Below are 19,867 nucleotides of genomic sequence, written 5' to 3'. Positions count from 1 at the left end.
TGCCTCCTATCTATTACCACAGATCAGCGGTGACATCACTGAGAATGCCTCCTATCCATCACTAGAGATCAGCGGTGACATCACTGAGAATGCCTCCTATCCATCACTAGAGATCAGCGGTGACATCACTGAGAATGCCTCCTATCCATCACTAGAGATCAGCGGTGACATCACTGAGAATGTCTCCTATCCATCACTAGAGATCAGAGGTGACATCACTGAGAATGCCTCCTATCCATCACCAGAGATCAGAGGTGACATCACTGAGAATGCCTCCTATCCATCACCAGAGATCAGAGGTGACATCACTGAGAATGCCTCCTATCCATCACCAGAGATCAGAGGTGACATCACTGAGAATGTCTCCTATCCATCACTAGAGATCAGAGGTGACATCACTGAGAATGCCTCCTATCCATCACCAGAGATCAGAGGTGACATCACTGAGAATGTCTCCTATCCATCACTAGAGATCAGAGGTGACATCACTGAGAATGCCTCCTATCTATTACCACAGATCAGCGGTGACATCACTGAGAATGCCTCCTATCCATCACTAGAGATCAGCGGTGACATCACTGAGAATGCCTCCTATCCATCACTAGAGATCAGCGGTGACATCACTGAGAATGCCTCCTATCCATCACTAGAGATCAGCGGTGACATCACTGAGAATGTCTCCTATCCATCACTAGAGATCAGAGGTGACATCACTGAGAATGTCTCCTATCCATCACTAGAGATCAGCGGTGACATCACTGAGAATGTCTCCTATCCATCACTAGAGATCAGCGGTGACATCACTGAGACTGTCTCCTATCCATCACCAGAGATCAGCGGTGACATCACTGAGAATGCCTCCTATCCATAACCAGAGATCAGAGGTGACTGTCACGGTCACGTGTGTCTGGACGCAGCGAGTACTGCAAGGCGAACCCATGAGACACACGTGACCCTGGATACACCGCCTCCAGTTGGCCAATTTTAAATAATACGACGTGCAGCTGGATACACCGCCACCAACTGGCGAATTTAGGTATTACACGTTATACATACAGTAGTCTGGAAACCCCGCCTCCAGTAAGGCGAATTTAAATAATAAAGGGGGAACCTGGGTAACATTAACAATGGTGGGCCCTGCAATAGGGAATAGGGACGTGGAGACCTCCTGTACTCCCCTGAGCCAGTGTCCCTGCACTCCTAACGTTCCCTATGCCGGTTTCGCACCGGGCGACGCACAGGAGCCTAAAAACCCTAGCTCGCCCTAAACCTAAACCCTCACTAGGGAATTGGTCGGTGCAAAAACTAATCCCACCACTGCACTAAACACACGAGGGAAAATGACAATACAGGGGAAACACCACTTAGCTTTCCTCTGTTGCGTACGCTCCTAGCAACAGGGCCCACCACCTGAGTGCATCTTTTCCTCCACCCGGATCCATCACCATAACTGGATCCTTCACCATAGTGCAGCCTTGGAGCAGAGTCTACCACCAATTGCAGAAGTCCAGTAGCAGAGTCCCAAAGATGAGTTCAGCTCCTGCCCAAAAAGTCAAGCATGCTTGAGTCCAGCTCTCAGCAACCAAGTCCCACATGCTGAGTGCAACTCTCTCCATAGTCGTCACTCCACCAAGCCATGCAAGCACCTCCTGCTGACACCATAAACTGTGACTCCACCAAGCCATGCCAGCCCTTCTTGCAGACCACCTAGCTGCCACTCGTCCCCTCTGGCTGGGCTGCGCAGGACTCATGTTCAGCTCCTTCTTTCACCCAGGCTTCCATGTGAATGACTAACACACGATATCACCAACAGTGATTGAATACCTGGCTCTTTTTTATAGAGCCTCACACCTGAATTATAATTACGTGCACTATACCAAGGAAACTAAAGTGCACTGCCGCTCACCACCACCGGGGCAACTTAGAATGAACGACACCACGTGTAATAATTCTAATGGCCACCGGGGGCAATCACATCACTTTGGCACCTAGCCAAAGGGAAAAAAGGTCACTTATCCATTTAAACTGTCAGATCCACGCTGGATCATGACAATGACATCACTGAGAATGCCTCCTATCCATCACCTGAGATCAGAGGTGACATCACTGAGAATGTCTCCTATCCATCACCAGAGATCAGCGGTGACATCACTGAGAATGCCTCCTATCCATCACCAGAGATCAGCGGTGACATCAGCCAATAAGTAACCCTTTGCTATCTGCCTCCTTTCTAGGGAAGGATGAGGAGCAGTCTCTGGCAGCCGCTGTCCTCTCTCTTCTCTGTGTACAGCTGGGTTCTGGCTCGGAGGGTGAAGATGTCTTTCAAAGTCTGAGGCCGCTCCTCGTCACCATCCTGACTGACTGCAGCGCTGGAGTGGCGGCTCGGCAGGGTGTAAGTAGGGGATGGGGTGTAGTGTTAGTTCATACGCGGATGTGCCGCTCCTCATCGCTCCCTTCTCCTTGCAGTGCGCCTCCGCCCTTGGCCTGTGCTGCTTCATCGCTGCTGCGGATGTGGAGGTATGGTGCTTGTTTTTTATCTTGCACGCTATTGCAGGGAGGAAGGGGTTAAATAACACTTTTGTGGGGTTCTGGGGATGGTTCCTTTGGATACAGGTTAGTGCCCGGGCTTCATCCTGAGGTTCGGTGGGTTCTGCCGTGACGGGTGATCTTTGCCCTTGTGTGCGGTCAGTATAATGAGGGTCGATCTGCGTCTCTTCCAGGATCTGGTCTCCTGTCTCTGCGTCCTGGAGGGAATATTAACTGTACTGTACGCCGAGAACAATGGCACCCCGCCAACACAGCAGGGCCTGGTCTGTGCTGCCATGCAGTCCTGGGCATTGCTGCTGACCATCTGTCCCGCCAGCCGGATCGAGAAGACGCTGGAGAGGTGAGCGCTAACAGCAGGCGGCGACATCCCATGTAGTGATGTGGCGCATGGTATAACCTGGGCATCTCCTGTATATAATTATATATGTACAGCTGGTATAACCTGGGCATCTCCTGTATATAATTATATATGTACAGCTGGTATAACCTGGGCATCTCCTGTATATAATTATTTATGTACAGCTGGTATAACCTGGGCATCTCCTGTATATAATTATATATGTACAGCCGGTATAACCTGGGCATCTCCTGTATATAATTATATATGTACAGCTGGTATAACCTGAGCATCTCCTGTGTATAATTATATATGTACAGCCGGTATAACCTGGGCATCTCCTGTATATAATTATATATGTACAGCTGGTATAACCTGAGCATCTCCTGTGTATAATTATATATGTACAGCCGGTATAACCTGGGCATCTCCTGTATATAATTATATATGTACAGCCGGTATAACCTGGGCATCTCCTGTATATAATTATATATGTACAGCCGGTATAACCTGGGCATCTCCTGTATATATTTTTATATGTACAGCTGGTATAACCTGAGCTTCTCCTGTGTATAATTATATATGTACAGCTGGTATAACCTGTGCATCTCCTGTGTATAATTATATATGTACAGCCAGTATAACCTGGGCATCTCCTGTACATAATTATATGTATACAGCCGGTATAACCTGGGCATCTCCTGTATATAATTATATATGTACAGCCGGTATAACCTGGGCATCTCCTGTATATAATTATATATGTACAGCTGGTATAACCTGGGCATCTCCTGTATATAATTATATATGTACAGCCGGTATAACCTGGGCATCTCCTGTATATAATTATATATGTACAGCCGGTATAACCTGGGCATCTCCTGTATATATTTTTATATGTACAGCTGGTATAACCTGAGCATCTCCTGTGTATAATTATATATGTACAGCTGGTATAACCTGTGCATCTCCTGTGTATAATTATATATGTACAGCTGGTATAACCTGGGCATCTCCTGTATATAATTATATATGTACAGCCGGTATAACCTGGGCATCTCCTGTATATAATTATATATGTACAGCCGGTATAACCTGGGCATCTCCTGTGTATAATTATATATGTACAGCTGGTATAACCTGTGCATCTCCTGTGTATAATTATATACAGTATGTACAGCTGGTATAACCTGAGCATCTCCTGTGTATAATTATATATGTACAGCTGGTATAACCTGAGCATCTCCTGTGTATAATTATATATGTACAGCTGGTATAACCTGAGCATCTCCTGTGTATAATTATATATGTACAGCCGGTATAACCCAGGCATCTCCTGTATATAATTATATATGTACAGCCGGTATAACCTGGGCATCTCCTGTATATAATTATATATGTACAGCCGGTATAACCTGGGCATCTCCTGTATATAATTATATATGTACAGCCGGTATAACCTGGGCATCTCCTGTGTATAATTATGTGCAGCCGGTATAACCTGGGCATCTCCTGTATATAATTATATATGTGCAGCCGGTATAACCTGGGCATCTCCTGTATATAATTATATATGTACAGCCGGTATAACCTGGGCATCTCCTGTATATAATATATATGTACAGCCGGTATAACCTGGGCATCTCCTGTATATAATTATATATGTACAGCTGGTATAACCTGGGCATCTCCTGTATATAATTATATATGTACAGCCGGTATAACCTGGGCATCTCCTGTGTATAATTATGTGCAGCCGGTATAACCTGGGCATCTCCTGTATATAATTATATATGTGCAGCCGGTATAACCTGGGCATCTCCTGTATATAATTATATATGTACAGCCGGTATAACCTGGGCATCTCCTGTATATAATTATATATGTACAGCTGGTATAACCTGGGCATCCCCTGTATATAATATATATGTACAGCCGGTATAACCTGGGCATCTCCTGTATATAATTATATATGTACAGCTGGTATAACCTGGGCATCTCCTGTATATAATTATATATGTACAGCTGGTATAACCTGGGCATCTCCTGTACAGTGGGGAAAAAAAGTATTTAGTCAGTCAGCAATAGTGCAAGTTCCACCACTTAAAAAGATGAGAGGCGTCTGTAATTTACATCATAGGTAGACCTCAACTATGGGAGACAAACTGAGAAAAAAAAATCCAGAAAATCACATTGTCTGTTTTTTTTTTCATTTTATTTGCATATTATGGTGGAAAATAAGTATTTGGTCAGAAACAAAATTTCATCTCAATACTTTGTGATATATCCTTTGTTGGCAATGACAGAGGTCAAACGTTTTCTGTAAGTCTTCACAAGGTTGCCACACACTGTTGTTGGTATGTTGGCCCATTCCTCCATGCAGATCTCCTCTAGAGCAGTGATGTTTTTGGCTTTTCGCTTGGCAACACGGACTTTCAACTCCCTCCAAAGGTTTTCTATAGGGTTGAGATCTGGAGACTGGCTAGGCCACTCCAGGACCTTGAAATGCTTCTTACGAAGCCACTCCTTCGTTGCCCTGGCGGTGTGCTTTGGATCATTGTCATGTTGAAAGACCCAGCCACGTTTCATCTTCAATGCCCTTGCTGATGGAAGGAGGTTTGCACTCAAAATCTCACGATACATGGCCCCATTCATTCTTTCATGTACCCGGATCAGTCGTCCTGGCCCCTTTGCAGAGAAACAGCCCCAAAGCATGATGTTTCCACCACCATGCTTTACAGTAGGTATGGTGTTTGATGGATGCAACTCAGTATTCTTTTTCCTCCAAACACGACAAGTTGTGTTTCTACCAAACAGTTCCAGTTTGGTTTCATCAGACCATAGGACATTCTCCCAAAACTCCTCTGGATCATCCAAATGCTCTCTAGCAAACTTCAGACGGGCCCGGACATGTACAGGCTTAAGCAGTGGGACACGTCTGGCACTGCAGGATCTGAGTCCATGGTGGCGTAGTGTGTTACTTATGGTAGGCCTTGTTACATTGGTCCCAGCTCTCTGCAGTTCATTCACTAGGTCCCCCCGCGTGGTTCTGGGATTTTTGCTCACCGTTCTTGTGATCATTCTGACCCCACGGGGTGGGATTTTGCGTGGAGCACCAGATCGAGGGAGATTATCAGTGGTCTTGTATGTCTTCCATTTTCTAATTATTGCTCCCACAGTTGATTTCTTCACTCCAAGCTGGTTGGCTATTGCAGATTCAGTCTTCCCAGCCTGGTGCAGGGCTACAATTTTGTTTCTGGTGTCCTTTGACCGCTCTTTGGTCTTCACCATAGTGGAGTTTGGAGTCAGACTGTTTGAGGGTGTGCACAGGTGTCTTTTTATACTGATAACAAGTTTAAACAGGTGCCATTACTACAGGTAATGAGTGGAGGAAAGAGGAGACTCTTAAAGAAGAAGTTACAGGTCTGTGAGAGCCAGAAATCTTGATTGCTTGTTTCTGACCAAATACTTATTTTCCACCATAATATGCAAATAAAATGAAAAAAAAACAGACAATGTGATTTTCTGGATTTTTTTTTCTCAGTTTGTCTCCCATAGTTGAGGTCTACCTATGATGTAAATTACAGACGCCTCTCATCTTTTTAAGTGGTGGAACTTGCACTATTGCTGACTGACTAAATACTTTTTTTCCCCACTGTATATAATTATATATGTACAGCTGGTATAACCTGGGCATCTCCTGTATATAATTATATATGTACAGCCGGTATAACCTGGGCATCTCCTGTATATAATTATATATGTACAGCCGGTATAACCTGGGCATCTCCTGTATATAATTATATATGTACAGCCGGTATAACCTGGGCATCTCCTGTATATAATATATATGTACAGCCGGTATAACCTGGGCATCTCCTGTATATAATTACATATGTACAGCTGGTATAACCTGGGCATCTCCTGTATATAATTATATATGTACAGCCGGTATAACCTGGGCATCTCCTGTATATAATATATATGTACAGCCGGTATAACCTGGGCATCTCCTGTATATAATTATATATGTACAGCCGGTATAACCTGGGCATCTCCTGTATATAATTATATATGTACAGCCGGTATAACCTGGGCATCTCCTGTATATAATTATATAGGTACAGCCGGTATAACCTGGGCATCTCCTGTATATAATTATATATGTACAGCTGGTATAACCTGGGCATCTCCTGTATATAATTATATATGTACAGCTGGTATAACCTGGGCATCTCCTGTATATAATTATATGTGCAGCCGGTATAACCTGGACATCTCCTGTATATAATTATATATGTACAGCCGGTATAACCTGGGCATCTCCTGTATATAATATATATGTATACAGCCGGTATAACCTGGGCATCTCCTGTATACAATTATATATGTACAGCCGGTATAACCTGGACATCTCCTGTATATAATATATATGTATACAGCCGGTATAACCTGGGCATCTCCTGTGTATAATATATATGTACAGCTGGTATAACCTGGGCATCTCCTGTATATAATTATATATGTACAGCCGGTATAACCTGGGCATCTCCTGTGTATAATATATATGTACAGCTGGTATAACCTGGACATCTCCTGTATATAATTATATATGTACAGCCGGTATAACCTGGACATCTCCTGTATATAATTATATATGTACAGCCGGTATAACCTGGGCATCTCCTGTATATAATATATATGTATACAGCCGGTATAACCTGGGCATCTCCTGTGTATAATATATATGTACAGCTGGTATAACCTGGGCACCTCGTGTGTGTGTGTACATGTATAGCTGTGTGAAAGTGTCCACCCCCTTCCTGATTTCCAATTCTCTTGCACTTAAATGTTTCCGATCACCAAACAAATGTAAATATTACACAAGGATAACGCAAGTAATCAAAAATGCAATTTTTACATGAAGATCTTTATTATTAAGGGAAAAAGAAATCCAAACCTACAGATCCCTGTGTGAAAGTGTTTCCCCCTAAACCTAATAACTGGTTGCGCCGCCCTTAGCAGCAACAACTGCAATCAAGTGTTTGTGATAACTGGCAATGAGTCTCTTAGGCTACTTTCACACATCAGTTTTTTGCCGTCAGGCAGGATCCGGCTATTTTTAGAAAAAACGGATCCGGCATAAATTTTGGAGAACTGTAGAAACGGATCCGTTTTTTTGCTGGATCCGTCTCTGTTCCTGGGGGCTGGCCAATTGGATCTGAGCATGCGCAGACTTAAAAAAACCGGATCCGGTGGCTGGATCCGTCTTTTTCTGGATCCGGCGCATTCCGGCGCCCATAGACTTTCGTTGTAGCAAAAAGCTGGAAGCGCCGGATCCGGCGCTTCCGGCTTTTTCGCCGGAGACAAAAAACGTTACAGTAGCCGTTTTTTCCAGACGCCGGAATGAGACAAGTTGCCGGATCCGGCAAAAAACGGATGAAACGCAATGCCATCCGGCGCTAATGCAAGTCAATGGGGAAAAACTGGATCCGGCATTGCATTTTGCCGGATCGCGCCTGAAGGCAAAAAACTGATGTGTGAAAGAGGCCTTACAACGCTCTGGAGGAATTTTGGCCGCTCATCTCTGCAGAATTGTTGTAATTCAGCCACATTGGAGATTTCCAAGCATAAGCTGCCTTTTTAAGGTCATTACAGCATCTCAATCACATTAAGGTCAGGACTTTGACTAGGCCACTCCAAAGGCTTAATTTTCTTTTTCTGAAGCCATTCAGAGGTGGGTGGACTTGTGGGTGAACAGATGGCCGGACATTCTCCTTCAGGGTTTTTTGGCAGACAGCAGAATTCGTATTTCCATTTACTACAGTAAGTCTTCCAGGTCCTGAAGCAGCAAAACGGCCCCAGACCATCATACTACCACCACCATATTTTACTGTTGGCATGATGTTCCATTTCTGGAATGCTATGCTACTTCTACGCCAGATGTAATGGAAAATACACCTTTCAAAAAGTTCAACTTTTGCCTCCTCAGTCCACAGAGTATTCTCCCAATCTTTGGGATCATCAAGATGTTTTCTGGCAAAACAGAGGCGAGCCTTCATGTTCTTATTCCTCAGCAGTGGTTTTTGTCTTGGATCTCTGCCATGCCGGCCATTTTTCCTCTGTCTCTTTCTTATGGTAGAGTCATGAACACTGACCTTAACTGAGGCATGGGAGGCCTGCCGTTCTTTGAATGTTGTTGTGGGGTCTTTTGTGACCTCCTGGATGAGTCGCCACTGCGCTCTTGGGGTAATTTTAGTCGACCAGCCACTCCTGGGAAGGTTCACCACTGCTTTGTTTTTGCCAATTGTGGATAATTGCTCTCACTGTCGATCTCTGGAGTCTCAAAGCTTTAACCCCTTAATCCATATGACGTACTATCCCGTCCATGTGGCCTGGGACTTAATTTCCAGGGACAGGATAGTATGTCATAGCGATAAGCGGCGCCAACGTGGTGAGCGCCGCTGATCGCGGCCAGGTGTCGGCTGATTATCACAGCTGACACCCGGCACAATGTGTCAGGGGCAGTCACGGACCGCCCCCGACACGTTAACCCCTTGCACACTGCGATCAAACACGATCGCGGTGTACCCGGGAGTTAAGGGGAAGCATCAGCAGGGAGGGGGCTCCCTCCGTGCTTCCCTAAGCCCCCCACAGCAGCGCAATGTGCAGCGCTGCTGTGGGGGCTCCTTCCCTGCAGGCCCCCGAATCCAAGATGGCGACGGGGGCCTTCGGGGGCCGGCAGGCACGAGGAAGCCTGCTGCACTGCCTGTGACAGATCGCTGATCTGTCACATCACAGATCACTGTGACAGATCAGCGATCTGTCACAGGACAGTGATGTCCCACCTGGGACAATGTAATAAACTTAAAAAAAAAAAAAGTTAAAATAATTTTTAAAAAATCGCCAAATAAATTAGAAAAAAAAAAAATATTCCTCCAATAAATTCATTTTTTGGAAATAAAAAAAACCAAAACAATAAAAGTACACATATTTGGTATCGCCGCGTCCGTAACGACCTGCTCTATAAAACTGTCCCATTAGTTAACCCCTCTAGCGAACCCCTTTAAAAAATAAAAATAAAAAACGAAGCAAAAAATGATTTATTATCATACCGCCGAACAAAAAGTGCAATAACGCGCGATCAAAATGACGCATATAAATATCCATGGTACCGCTGAAAACGTCATCTTGTCCCGCAAAAAACGAGCCGCCACACAGCATCATCAGCGAAAAATTAAAAAAGTTATAGCTCGCAGAATAAAGCGATGCAAAAATAATTATTTTTTATATAAAAGTTTTCATTGCATAAAACCGACAAAACATAAACGACCTAAATGAGGTATCGCTGTAACCGTACTGACCCGAAGAATAAAACCGCTTTATCAATTTTATCGCACGCGGAACGGTGTAAACGCACCCCCCAAAAGAAATTCATGAAACGCTGGTTTTTGTTCATTCTGCGTCCCAAAAATCGGAATAAAAAGCCATCAAAAAATGTCACGTGCCCGAAAATGGCACCAATAAAAACGTCAACTCGTCCCGCAAAGAATAAGACCTCACATGACTCGGTGGGTCAAAATATGGAAAAATTATAGCTCTCAATATGTGGTGATGCAAAAACTATTTTTACAATAAAAAGCGTCTTTTAGCGTGTGACAGCCGCCAAACATAAAAACCGCCATAAATAGTAAATCAAACCCCCGTTATCACCCCCTTAGTTAGCGAAAAATAATAAAATAAAAAATGTATTTATTTCCATTTTCCCATTAGGGTTAGGGCTGAGATTAGGGTTAGGGGTGTGTTGGGGTTAGGTTTGGAGTTATAATTGGGGGGTTTCCACTGTTTGGGCACATCAGGGGCTCTCCAAATGCAACATGGCGTCTGATCTCAATTCCAGCCAATTCTGAGTTGAAAAAGTCAAATGGTGCTCCTTCCCTTCCAAGCTCTGCCATGCGCCCAAACAGTGTTTTACCCCCACATATGGGGTATCAGCATACTCAGGACAAATTGCAAAACAACTTTTGGGGTCCAATTTCTCCTGTTACCCTTAGGAAAATAAAAAAAATGGAGACTAAAAGATCATGTTTGTGGAAAAAATACGATTTTTTTTATTTTCATGCCCAGGCATTAAAAACTTCTGTGAAGCCCTTGGGGGTTCAAAGTGCTCACCTCACATCTAGATAAGTTCCTTGGGGGGTCTAGTTTCCAGAATGGTGTCATTTGTGGGGGGTTTCCACTGTTTTGGTACATCAGGGGTTTTCCAATCGTGACATGGTGTCCGATCTCAATTCCAGCCAAAAACGTCAAATGGTGCTGCTTCCCTTCTGAGCTCTGCCATGCGCCCAAATAGTGGTTTACCCCCACATGTGGGGTATCAGCGTACTCAGGACAAATTGCACAATAACTTTTAGGGTCCTGTTTCCCTTGGAAAAATAAAAATTGGGGGTGAAAAGATCATTTTTGTGGAAAAAATATGATTTTTTAATTGTACCGCTGTACGTTATAAACTTCTGTGAAGCCCTTGGGGATTCAAAATGCTCATCACATATCTAGATAAGTTCCTTGGGGGGTCTAGTTTCCAAAATGGGGTCACTTGTGGGGGGTTTCCACTGTTTAGGTACATCAGGGGCTCTCCAAACGTGACATGGCGTCCGATCTGAATTCCAGCCAATTTTGCATTGAAAAAGTCAAACGGCGCTCCTTCCCTTCTGAGCTCTGCCATGCGCCGAAACAGTGGTCCCCCCACCCCCCCCACATATCAGGTATAAACGTACTCGGGACAAACTGCACAATAACTTTTGCAGTCCAATTTCTCCTGGTACCCTTGGTAAAATAAAAAAAAATTGAACCTGAAGTATTTTTTTTGTGAAAAAAGTTAAATGTTCGTTTTTTTTTTTAAATATTCAACAAATTTCTGTGACGCACCTAAAGGGTTAATAAACTTCTTGAATGTGGTTTTGAGCACCTTGAGGGGTACAGTTTTTAGAATGAAATCACTTTTTGGTATTTTCTATCATATAGACCCCGCAAAGTGACTTCAAATGTGATGTGGTCCCTAAAAATAAAATGGTGTTGTAAAAATGAGAAATCGCTGGTCAACTTTTAACCCTTATAACTTCCTAACAAAAAAAAATTTTGGTTCCAAAATTGTGCTGATGTAAAGTAAACATGTGGGAAATGTTAGTTATCAAGTTTTTTGTGTGCCGTATCTCTGTGATTTAAGGGCATAAAAATTCAAAGTTGGAAAATTGAGAAATTTTCGCCAAATTTCTGTTTTCTTTCACAAATAAACGCAAGTTATTTGAATGAAATTTTACCACTAACATGAAGTAAAATATGTCACGAGAAAATAATGTCAGAATCACCGGGATCCATGGAAGCGTTCCAGAGTTACAACCTCATAAAGGGACAGTGGTCAGAATTGTAAAAATTGGCCCGGTCATGAACGTGCAAACCACCCTTGGGGCTTAAGGGGTTAAAAATGGCTTTATTACCTATTCCAGGCTGATAGATCTCAATTACCTTGTTTCTCATTTGTTCCAGAATTTCTTTGGATCACGTCTTGATGTCTAGCTTTTGATTATCTTTTGGTCTACATCACTTTGTCAGGCAGGTCCTATTTAAGTGATTTCTTGATTGAGAACACATGTGGCCGTAATGAGGCCTGGATGTGGCTAGGGAATGTGATAAACCACAGTTAATTTATGTTTTATGGGGAGGCAACCACTTTCTCACACAAGGCCCTGTAGGTTTGGATTTCTTTTTCGCTTAATTATATTATAAACTGCATTTTGTGATTACTTGTGTTATCTTTGTCTAATACTTACATTTGTTTGATGATCAGAAACATTTTAAGTGTGAGAGACATGCAAAAGAATAGGAAATCAGGGAGGGGGTGAACACTTATTCACACAACTGTATGTATGTGTTATCTGCTCTAACCTGGTCATCTCCTGTATATGTGTATGTATAGCTGCTGTAACCTGGGCATGTGGTGGTAATGTGATGTCCTCCTGTCTCGCAGCCATCTTCTCCGCCTGTCTGGTGTCCTGGCCTGTGAGAGCGTCAGCCTTCGTATCGCTGCCGGCGAGTCGCTGGCTCTTCTGTACGAGCTGGCCCGTGATCTGGATGTAGGTCTCACCTGGGGGTCCATGTAACATGGCAGAACATGTCAGACCCCTGTGTCTCATCATCGCCCTATTTTCCCACAGGAGGATTTCTACTCCGAGGACACGGACGCGCTCTGTGTGACATTGAAGCAGCTGGCCACTGACAGCAACAAATACCGAGCCAAGACCGACCGCAGGAAGCAGCGCTCCATCTTCCGGGACGTCCTGCACTACATAGAGGTACCACGTCACAGATGAGCTGAGCATCCGCACCTCCCACCTGCAGAGTGCCGATTACTGGTTGTACCCAAGGCTGTGGGGTCGGTACCCCAAACCTCCCACTCCACACCGGTCACTGCTGACACGGACATAGCGTGCCGCAACTAAACGCCGAGATCCTGAGATCAGGACGGACCTTTACAGAGCATCCCGCGCTGGACTACTGCCCCCAATGTGTTCTAGATGATGGGAGTCGCAGTCGCTCCATGTTATACCGACTCCACAGCCCTGCTTCTAATAGGTTACAGGATAGTGGATCACCCCTTTAATGAACTGTGTGGGTTATTGGGCTTCTGTTGGAATGACTGGAAACGTTTCTCCCTCCACAGAGCAGTGAATACCAAGCGGAGACCATAAAGTTTGGTCTTGAAGTGATGTACGTGGACAGCTGGGCGCGGCGGAGGACGTACGGCTTGTTTAAAGACGCACTCGGCTCAGGAGTGCGCCATCACCTGCAGGTAAGTCCCCGACCACTGAGAAGTGGCGCCACCCGCAGCCCACACACTGACACTGTCTGATATGTCTCCACTCAGTACAACGAGGTTCTGAGGGACATCTTCTCTCTGGGGCCCCCGCTGATCCTGGACGCCGCAGCAATCAAAGCCTGTAAAATCTCAAGAGTGGAGAAGGTAACGCCCAGGGGGGTGTCCTGTAACGCTCCTGAGGAGCTGGGGGGGGTCTGGGTCGTGTAACGCCCCGGGGGGGGGGTCTGGGTCGTGTAACGCCCCGGGGGGGGGTCTGTGTCGTGTAACCCCGTGGGGGGGGGTCTGTGTCGTGTAACGCCCCGGGGGGGGGGTCTGTGTCGTGTAACGCCCCGGGGGGGGGGGTCTGTGTCGTGTAACGCCCCGGGGGGGGGGGTCTGTGTCGTGTAACGCCCCGGGGGGGGTCTGTGTCGTGTAACGCCCTGAGGGGCGGGGGGGGTCTGTGTCGTGTAACGCCCTGAGGGGCGGGGTCTGTGTCGTGTAACGCCCCAGGGGGGGGGGGGTCTGTGCCGTGTAACGCCCCAGGGGGGGGGGTCTGTGTCGTGTAACGCCCCGGGGGGGGGGGGTCTGTGTCGTGTAACGCCCCGGGGGGGGAGGGTCTGTGTCGTGTAACGCCCCGGGGGGGGTCTGTGTCGTGTAACGCCCTGAGGGGCGGGGGGGGTCTGTGTCGTGTAACGCCCCGGGGGGGGGGTCTGTGTCGCGTAACGCCCCGGGGGGGGTCTGTGTCGTGTAACGCCCCAGGGGGGGGGGTCTGTGTCGTGTAACGCCCCGGGGGGGGGGGTCTGTGTCGTGTAACGCCCCAGGGGGCGGGGGGTCTGTGTCGTGTAACGCCCCGGGGGGGGGGGTCTGTGTCGTGTAACGCCCCAGGGGGGGGGGTCTGTCGTGTAACTCCCCAGGGGGGGGGGGTCTGTCGTGTAACGCCCCGGGGGGGGGGGGTCTGTGTCGTGTAACGCCCGGGGGGGGGGGGGTCTGTGTCGTGTAACGCCCGGGGGGGGGTCTGTGTCGTGTAACGCCCGGGGGGGTCTGTGTCGTGTAACGCCCGGGGGGGGGGTCTGTGTCGTGTAACGCCCGGGGGGGGGGGTCTGTGTCGTGTAACGCCCGGGGGGGGGGGGTCCTGTGTCGTGTAACGCCCTGAGGGGCGGGGGGGGGGGTCTGTGTCGTGTAACGCCCCGGGGGGGGGTCTGTGTCGTGTAATGTCCCGGGGGGCCTGTGTCGTGTAACGCCCGGGGGGGGGGGGGTCTGTGTCGTGTAACGCCCGGGGGGGGGGTCTGTGTCGTGTAACGCCCCGGGGGGGTCTGTGTCGTGTAACGCCCTGAGGGGCGGGGGGGGGTCTGTGTCGTGTAACGCCCCGGGGGGGGTCTGTGTCGTGTAATGTCCCGGGGGGCCTGTGTCGTGTAACCCCAGTTCACATCCAGAGCTGCATTTATAATTCAGCTAGTTCAGCTCAGGCCCTGCACCCTTACATCTCCCTGCTGCCCCCTGCTGGTTCGGCTTGTATCTGGGTATTTAGCCTCACTTCTCCTTTTTGTCCCCTCAGCATTTGGTCAATTCTGCCGCCTTCAAAGCCAGAACTAAAGCGCGGAGCCGGGTCCGGGACAAGCGGGCGGACGTTTTATAGGTGGCTGCTGTCGCTCCAGGAATCGGCCATGTCCTACTGACTGCTGTATGTATGTGACACCCTCTCGTGGCCGGCGGAATGATCTGCAGCTCAGAGCGTTGCTCCTTTTCTGGGTGAGAGAGAGGAGGATAATGGCCGCTGCACTGGTGACGGCCGGATGTTTTTATGAAGACTCGTGTTTTTAGATTGATGGCCGGAGCGCCACTCACCAACGTGCTTTACCCAACTCGAGCGTCCGCCGCCGACCGGATAAACCTCTATAAAGAAACGGCCGGTGGTAAAGGGAACTTGCTGCTGTCTGACACTGGTCGTCTCCTGCCGACGCTGCGTGAATGGATGATTGAGGTTTTAGGAGTTAATTTTAGCCAAAAATCTGTGAATCTGGGGCCAAGGGGAGAGGAGTGAAGACCCCGCAGACCCCCGATATCTGAGCTGCAGGGATGGATAAGGCGGATCAGGAAGAGGAGGAGCTGCCCTCGCTAAGGAACAAGGGGTTAAAAAAGTAATCACATCTGCCCTCCTCCACTCACAATGTGAGCACAGAGGAGGAGGCTCAAATGTTTACTATTCCTGTAGCCCTGGACTATATAGCGCCCCCCAGAGGAGTGCAAACCGCAACAGCCAAACGTTCCAAAGGTCTAAGATGAAAACCTCATGTCACATCTGCGTTCTAATATGTACAGATTGTATCCTACAGATACGTTCTCGCTGGAAGGTATTATCCTCCAGAGCTGCACTCACTATTCTGGTGATATTACTGTATACATTACTGATCCTGAGTTACATCCTGTATTATACCCCAGAGCTGCACTCACTATTCTGCTGGTGCAGTCACTGTGTACATACATTACTGATCCTGAGTTACATCCTGTATTATACCCCAGAGCTGCACTCACTATTCTGCTGGTGCAGTCACTGTGTACATACATTACATTACTGATCCTGAGTTACATCCTGTATTATACTCCAGAGCTGCACTCACTATTCTGCTGGTGCAGTCACTGTGTACATACATTACTGATCCTGAGTTACATCCTGTATTATACCCCAGAGCTGCACTCACTATTCTGCTGGTGCAGTCACTGTGTACATACATTACATTACTGATCCGGAGTTACATCCTGTATTATACTCCAGAGCTGCACTCACTATTCTGCTGGTGCAGTCACTGTGTACATACATTACATTACTGATCCTGAGTTACATCCTGTATTATACTCCAGAGCTGCACTCACTATTCTGCTGGTGCAGTCACTGTGTACATACATTACTGATCCTGAGTTATATCCTGTATTATACCCCAGAGCTGCACTCACTATTCTGCTGATGCAGTCACTGTGTACATACCTACATACATTACACCAGCAAAATAATGAGTGCAGCTCTGGGGTATAATACAGGATGTAACTCAGGATCAGTAATGTATGTACACAGTGACTGCACCAGCAGAATAGTGAGTGCAGCTCTGGGGTATAATACAGGATGTAACTCAGGATCAGTATTGTAATGTATGTACACAGTGACGGCACCAGCAGAATAGTGAGTGCAGCTCTGGGGTATAATACAGGATGTAACTCAGGATCAGTAATGTATGTACACAGTGACTGCACCAGCAGAATAGTGAGTGCAGCTCTGGGGTATAATACAGGATGTAACTCAGGATCAGTAATGTATGTGCACAGTGACTGCACCAGCAGAATAGTGAGTGCAGCTCTGGGGTATAATACAGGATGTAACTCAGGATCAGTAATGTAATGTATGTACACAGTGACGGCACCAGCAGAATAGTGAGTGCAGCTCTGGGGTATAATACAGGATGTAACTCAGGATCAGTAATGTATGTACACAGTGACGGCACCAGCAGAATAGTGAGTGCAGCTCTGGGGTATAATACAGGATGTAACTCAGGATCAGTAATGTAATGTATGTGCACAGTGACTGCACCAGCAGAATAGTGAGTGCAGCTCTGGGGTATAATACAGGATGTAACTCAGGATCAGTAATGTAATGTTTGTACACAGTGACGGCACCAGCAGAATAGTGAGTGCAGCTCTGGAGTGTTAGCTAAGGAGATTATATCCATACAGTTGGTGCTGACTGGTGCCCATTCCCTCCTGCGCTCTTGGTGGCGGTCATCATCTACAGTTTTGTTTTTTCGGACCTACCAGACACCTCTATACATCTTTTTTTACAGATATATTAGACCTCAGAATCGTATATAACATTGCAGCTGATGGGGATGTTTTTCTTATTTTTGTGCAGAGAAGGGACTCTGTTCTGGCGAGTTTCCTGCCTCTGGCGCGGTCTGATCATGCACAATGGCCGCTCTGCCCTGACATCGCTTCCTTGCCCGTTACTGGGATGATTTCATGGTATACATACTGATCCTTCTTTCCCGTCTACTGCGTCTGGATTTCCTATACAGAGAATTTCCCCTTAAAACAGAATGTTGCTTATTTATATAAAGCAATAATTTGACAACCAATACGGCCACCATCCTGTGCAGTCTGCATCCAGCTTTCCCAGGGTCCTGACAGGTTAGTTTCCATCCTTTTGTCTAGTAATAAGAAGCTAAGCAAAGGGTTAATTTCAAGATTTGAGGTCAGCTACGTGTCTGCTCTGAAGTCGGCCATATTTGTTGTCACCCAGCTTTCTTGGGAGCAGAAATTATGACTAGTCTTAGGTCCTGGGTACTCGGAAGGGTGAGTCCTGTGCTCTGCCGTCACCCGCCTCCAGGCGATGTTCTGTGCCTCCTCCCCCGCTCCTTATATCACGGCTGTGTTTTCAGATTTATTTATCTGCAGATTTTATACAGTCAATTTTAATAATATTTTTGGCCACAGATGTCAGATAATAAAGATTAAAAAATTAAAAGCCTGCCGTCTTCTGGGGGAAAGGGAGGGGGGACTACAGGTCCCAGCAGGTGTCTTGCTACTGATTCAACAGGGATTCCACACTTTTTAAGTAGGACAAAGATCCGTGACGTGCAGGCCACATGTGGAATCGCTGTTAGGGCTCTGTCGCACGTCCTGATATTTCCAGTACTGTGAAAACCAGTACCAGAGCTAACTGTGTGTTTAATACATGTGGCAATAGTGTGCCGTATAAGTATCACACGTAACGGCGCCTGGGAATCAGCGGTACTGTGAGTGCTGGCGCCGGGTGCGGAAGGCCGCTCTGCCTGTGATTAGCGCTAGCAGGGGACATAGTTAAGAGTTGTATTCAACTGTTAACAGCGATAGCAGGCGGCGCCTGTACTATAAATAAAAATAATAATGGCATGGTTTCCCCTGTATTTTTGATAACCAGCCAAGCAAAACTGATAGTTGTGGGCTGCAACCCTCTGCTGTCAGCTTTAGCAAGGCTGGTTATCAAGAATAGAGGGGTCCCCACGCCATTTAAAAAAAAAAAAAGTTTCAAATTTAAAAAAAAACGGTGTGGGGTACTCCTCATTTTTGACAACCAGCCAAACTAAATGACAGCTGGGGGCTGGTATTCTCAGGCTGGTAAGGGGCCCATGGATATTGCCCCTCACCTAAAAATAGCCCAAAGCTGCCCAGAAATATCAAATGCGACAATTCTGGCGCTTTGCCCGGCTTTTCCCACTTGCCCTGTAGCGGGGGGCAAGTGGGGTTCATATTTGTGGGGTTGATGTCACCTTTGTATTGTCTGGTGATATTAAGCCCATGGATTAGTAATATAGAGGCTTCTATAAGATACTCATCCATTACTAAACCTATAGTTATATGGTAAATAAAGACACAGCCAGAATAAAGTCCTTTATTAGAAATAAGACATAACACTTTTACGTTATTTAAAAATAACAGTTATACTCGCCTAACACCTATTCCACTGAAGCCCTCGTCTCCTATAAAAAAAAACCAAATACAGTAGTGTTCAAAATATCCAATATGACTAACCAGATGAATCCCTGTTTTTGGTATAAATGTTAGCACCACACGTCACACAATTTACCAGTCGGTGGAGTAGATCTTAAGAAAACCTCCAGACTCCGCATTCATGATCGGAAGGTTTCTGAGTCTGTGGATTACAATAATTAATTGCACAGGGGTGATCACAATAATGTCAGTGTGAAGTTCAAATAGGATGATCACAGACAGTCTCACGTTACCAGTGATCGGCTCCAGGATGATCACAGACAGTCTTGCGTTACCTGTGATCGGCTCCAGGATGATCACAGACAGTCTCGCGTTACCTGTGATCGGCTCCAGGATGATCACAGACAGTCTTAGGTTACCTGTGATCGGCTCCAGGATGATCACAGATAGTCTCACATTACCAGTGATCGGCTCCAGGATGATCACAGACAGTCTCAGGTTACCTGTGATAGGCTCCAGGATGATCACAGACAGTCTCGCGATACCTGTGATCGGCTCCAGGATGATCACAGACAGTCTCGCGTTACCTGTGATCGGCTCCAGGATGATCACAGACAGTCTCACGTTACCAGTGATCGGCTCCAGGATGATCA

General features: G+C 46.5%; 1 protein-coding gene across 1 annotated transcript in view; it reads left to right on the top strand.

The window, feature by feature from the left end:
- IFRD2 (interferon related developmental regulator 2) overlaps positions 1 to 16,194 on the top strand; it is a 32,432-nt gene extending 16,238 nt beyond the window's left edge. The window contains exons 5-12 of the mRNA XM_073562554.1: positions 2,235 to 2,392; positions 2,467 to 2,517; positions 2,721 to 2,887; positions 12,912 to 13,017; positions 13,099 to 13,236; positions 13,605 to 13,733; positions 13,809 to 13,904; positions 15,295 to 16,194. Of these exons, the coding sequence (XP_073418655.1) occupies positions 2,235 to 2,392; positions 2,467 to 2,517; positions 2,721 to 2,887; positions 12,912 to 13,017; positions 13,099 to 13,236; positions 13,605 to 13,733; positions 13,809 to 13,904; positions 15,295 to 15,375 (926 nt within the window). The 3' untranslated portion in view covers positions 15,376 to 16,194. The remainder of the gene's footprint in view (positions 1 to 2,234; positions 2,393 to 2,466; positions 2,518 to 2,720; positions 2,888 to 12,911; positions 13,018 to 13,098; positions 13,237 to 13,604; positions 13,734 to 13,808; positions 13,905 to 15,294) is intronic.
- The last annotated feature ends 3,673 nt before the right edge of the window (positions 16,195 to 19,867 follow it).

The sequence above is a fragment of the Dendrobates tinctorius genome, unplaced genomic scaffold (assembly GCF_039654945.1).
Source record: "Dendrobates tinctorius isolate UK_male_01 unplaced genomic scaffold, ASM3965494v1 ptg000357l, whole genome shotgun sequence".
NCBI classification, from domain to species: Eukaryota; Metazoa; Chordata; class Amphibia; order Anura; family Dendrobatidae; genus Dendrobates; species Dendrobates tinctorius.
This window is presented reverse-complemented; position numbering and strand designations above follow the sequence as displayed.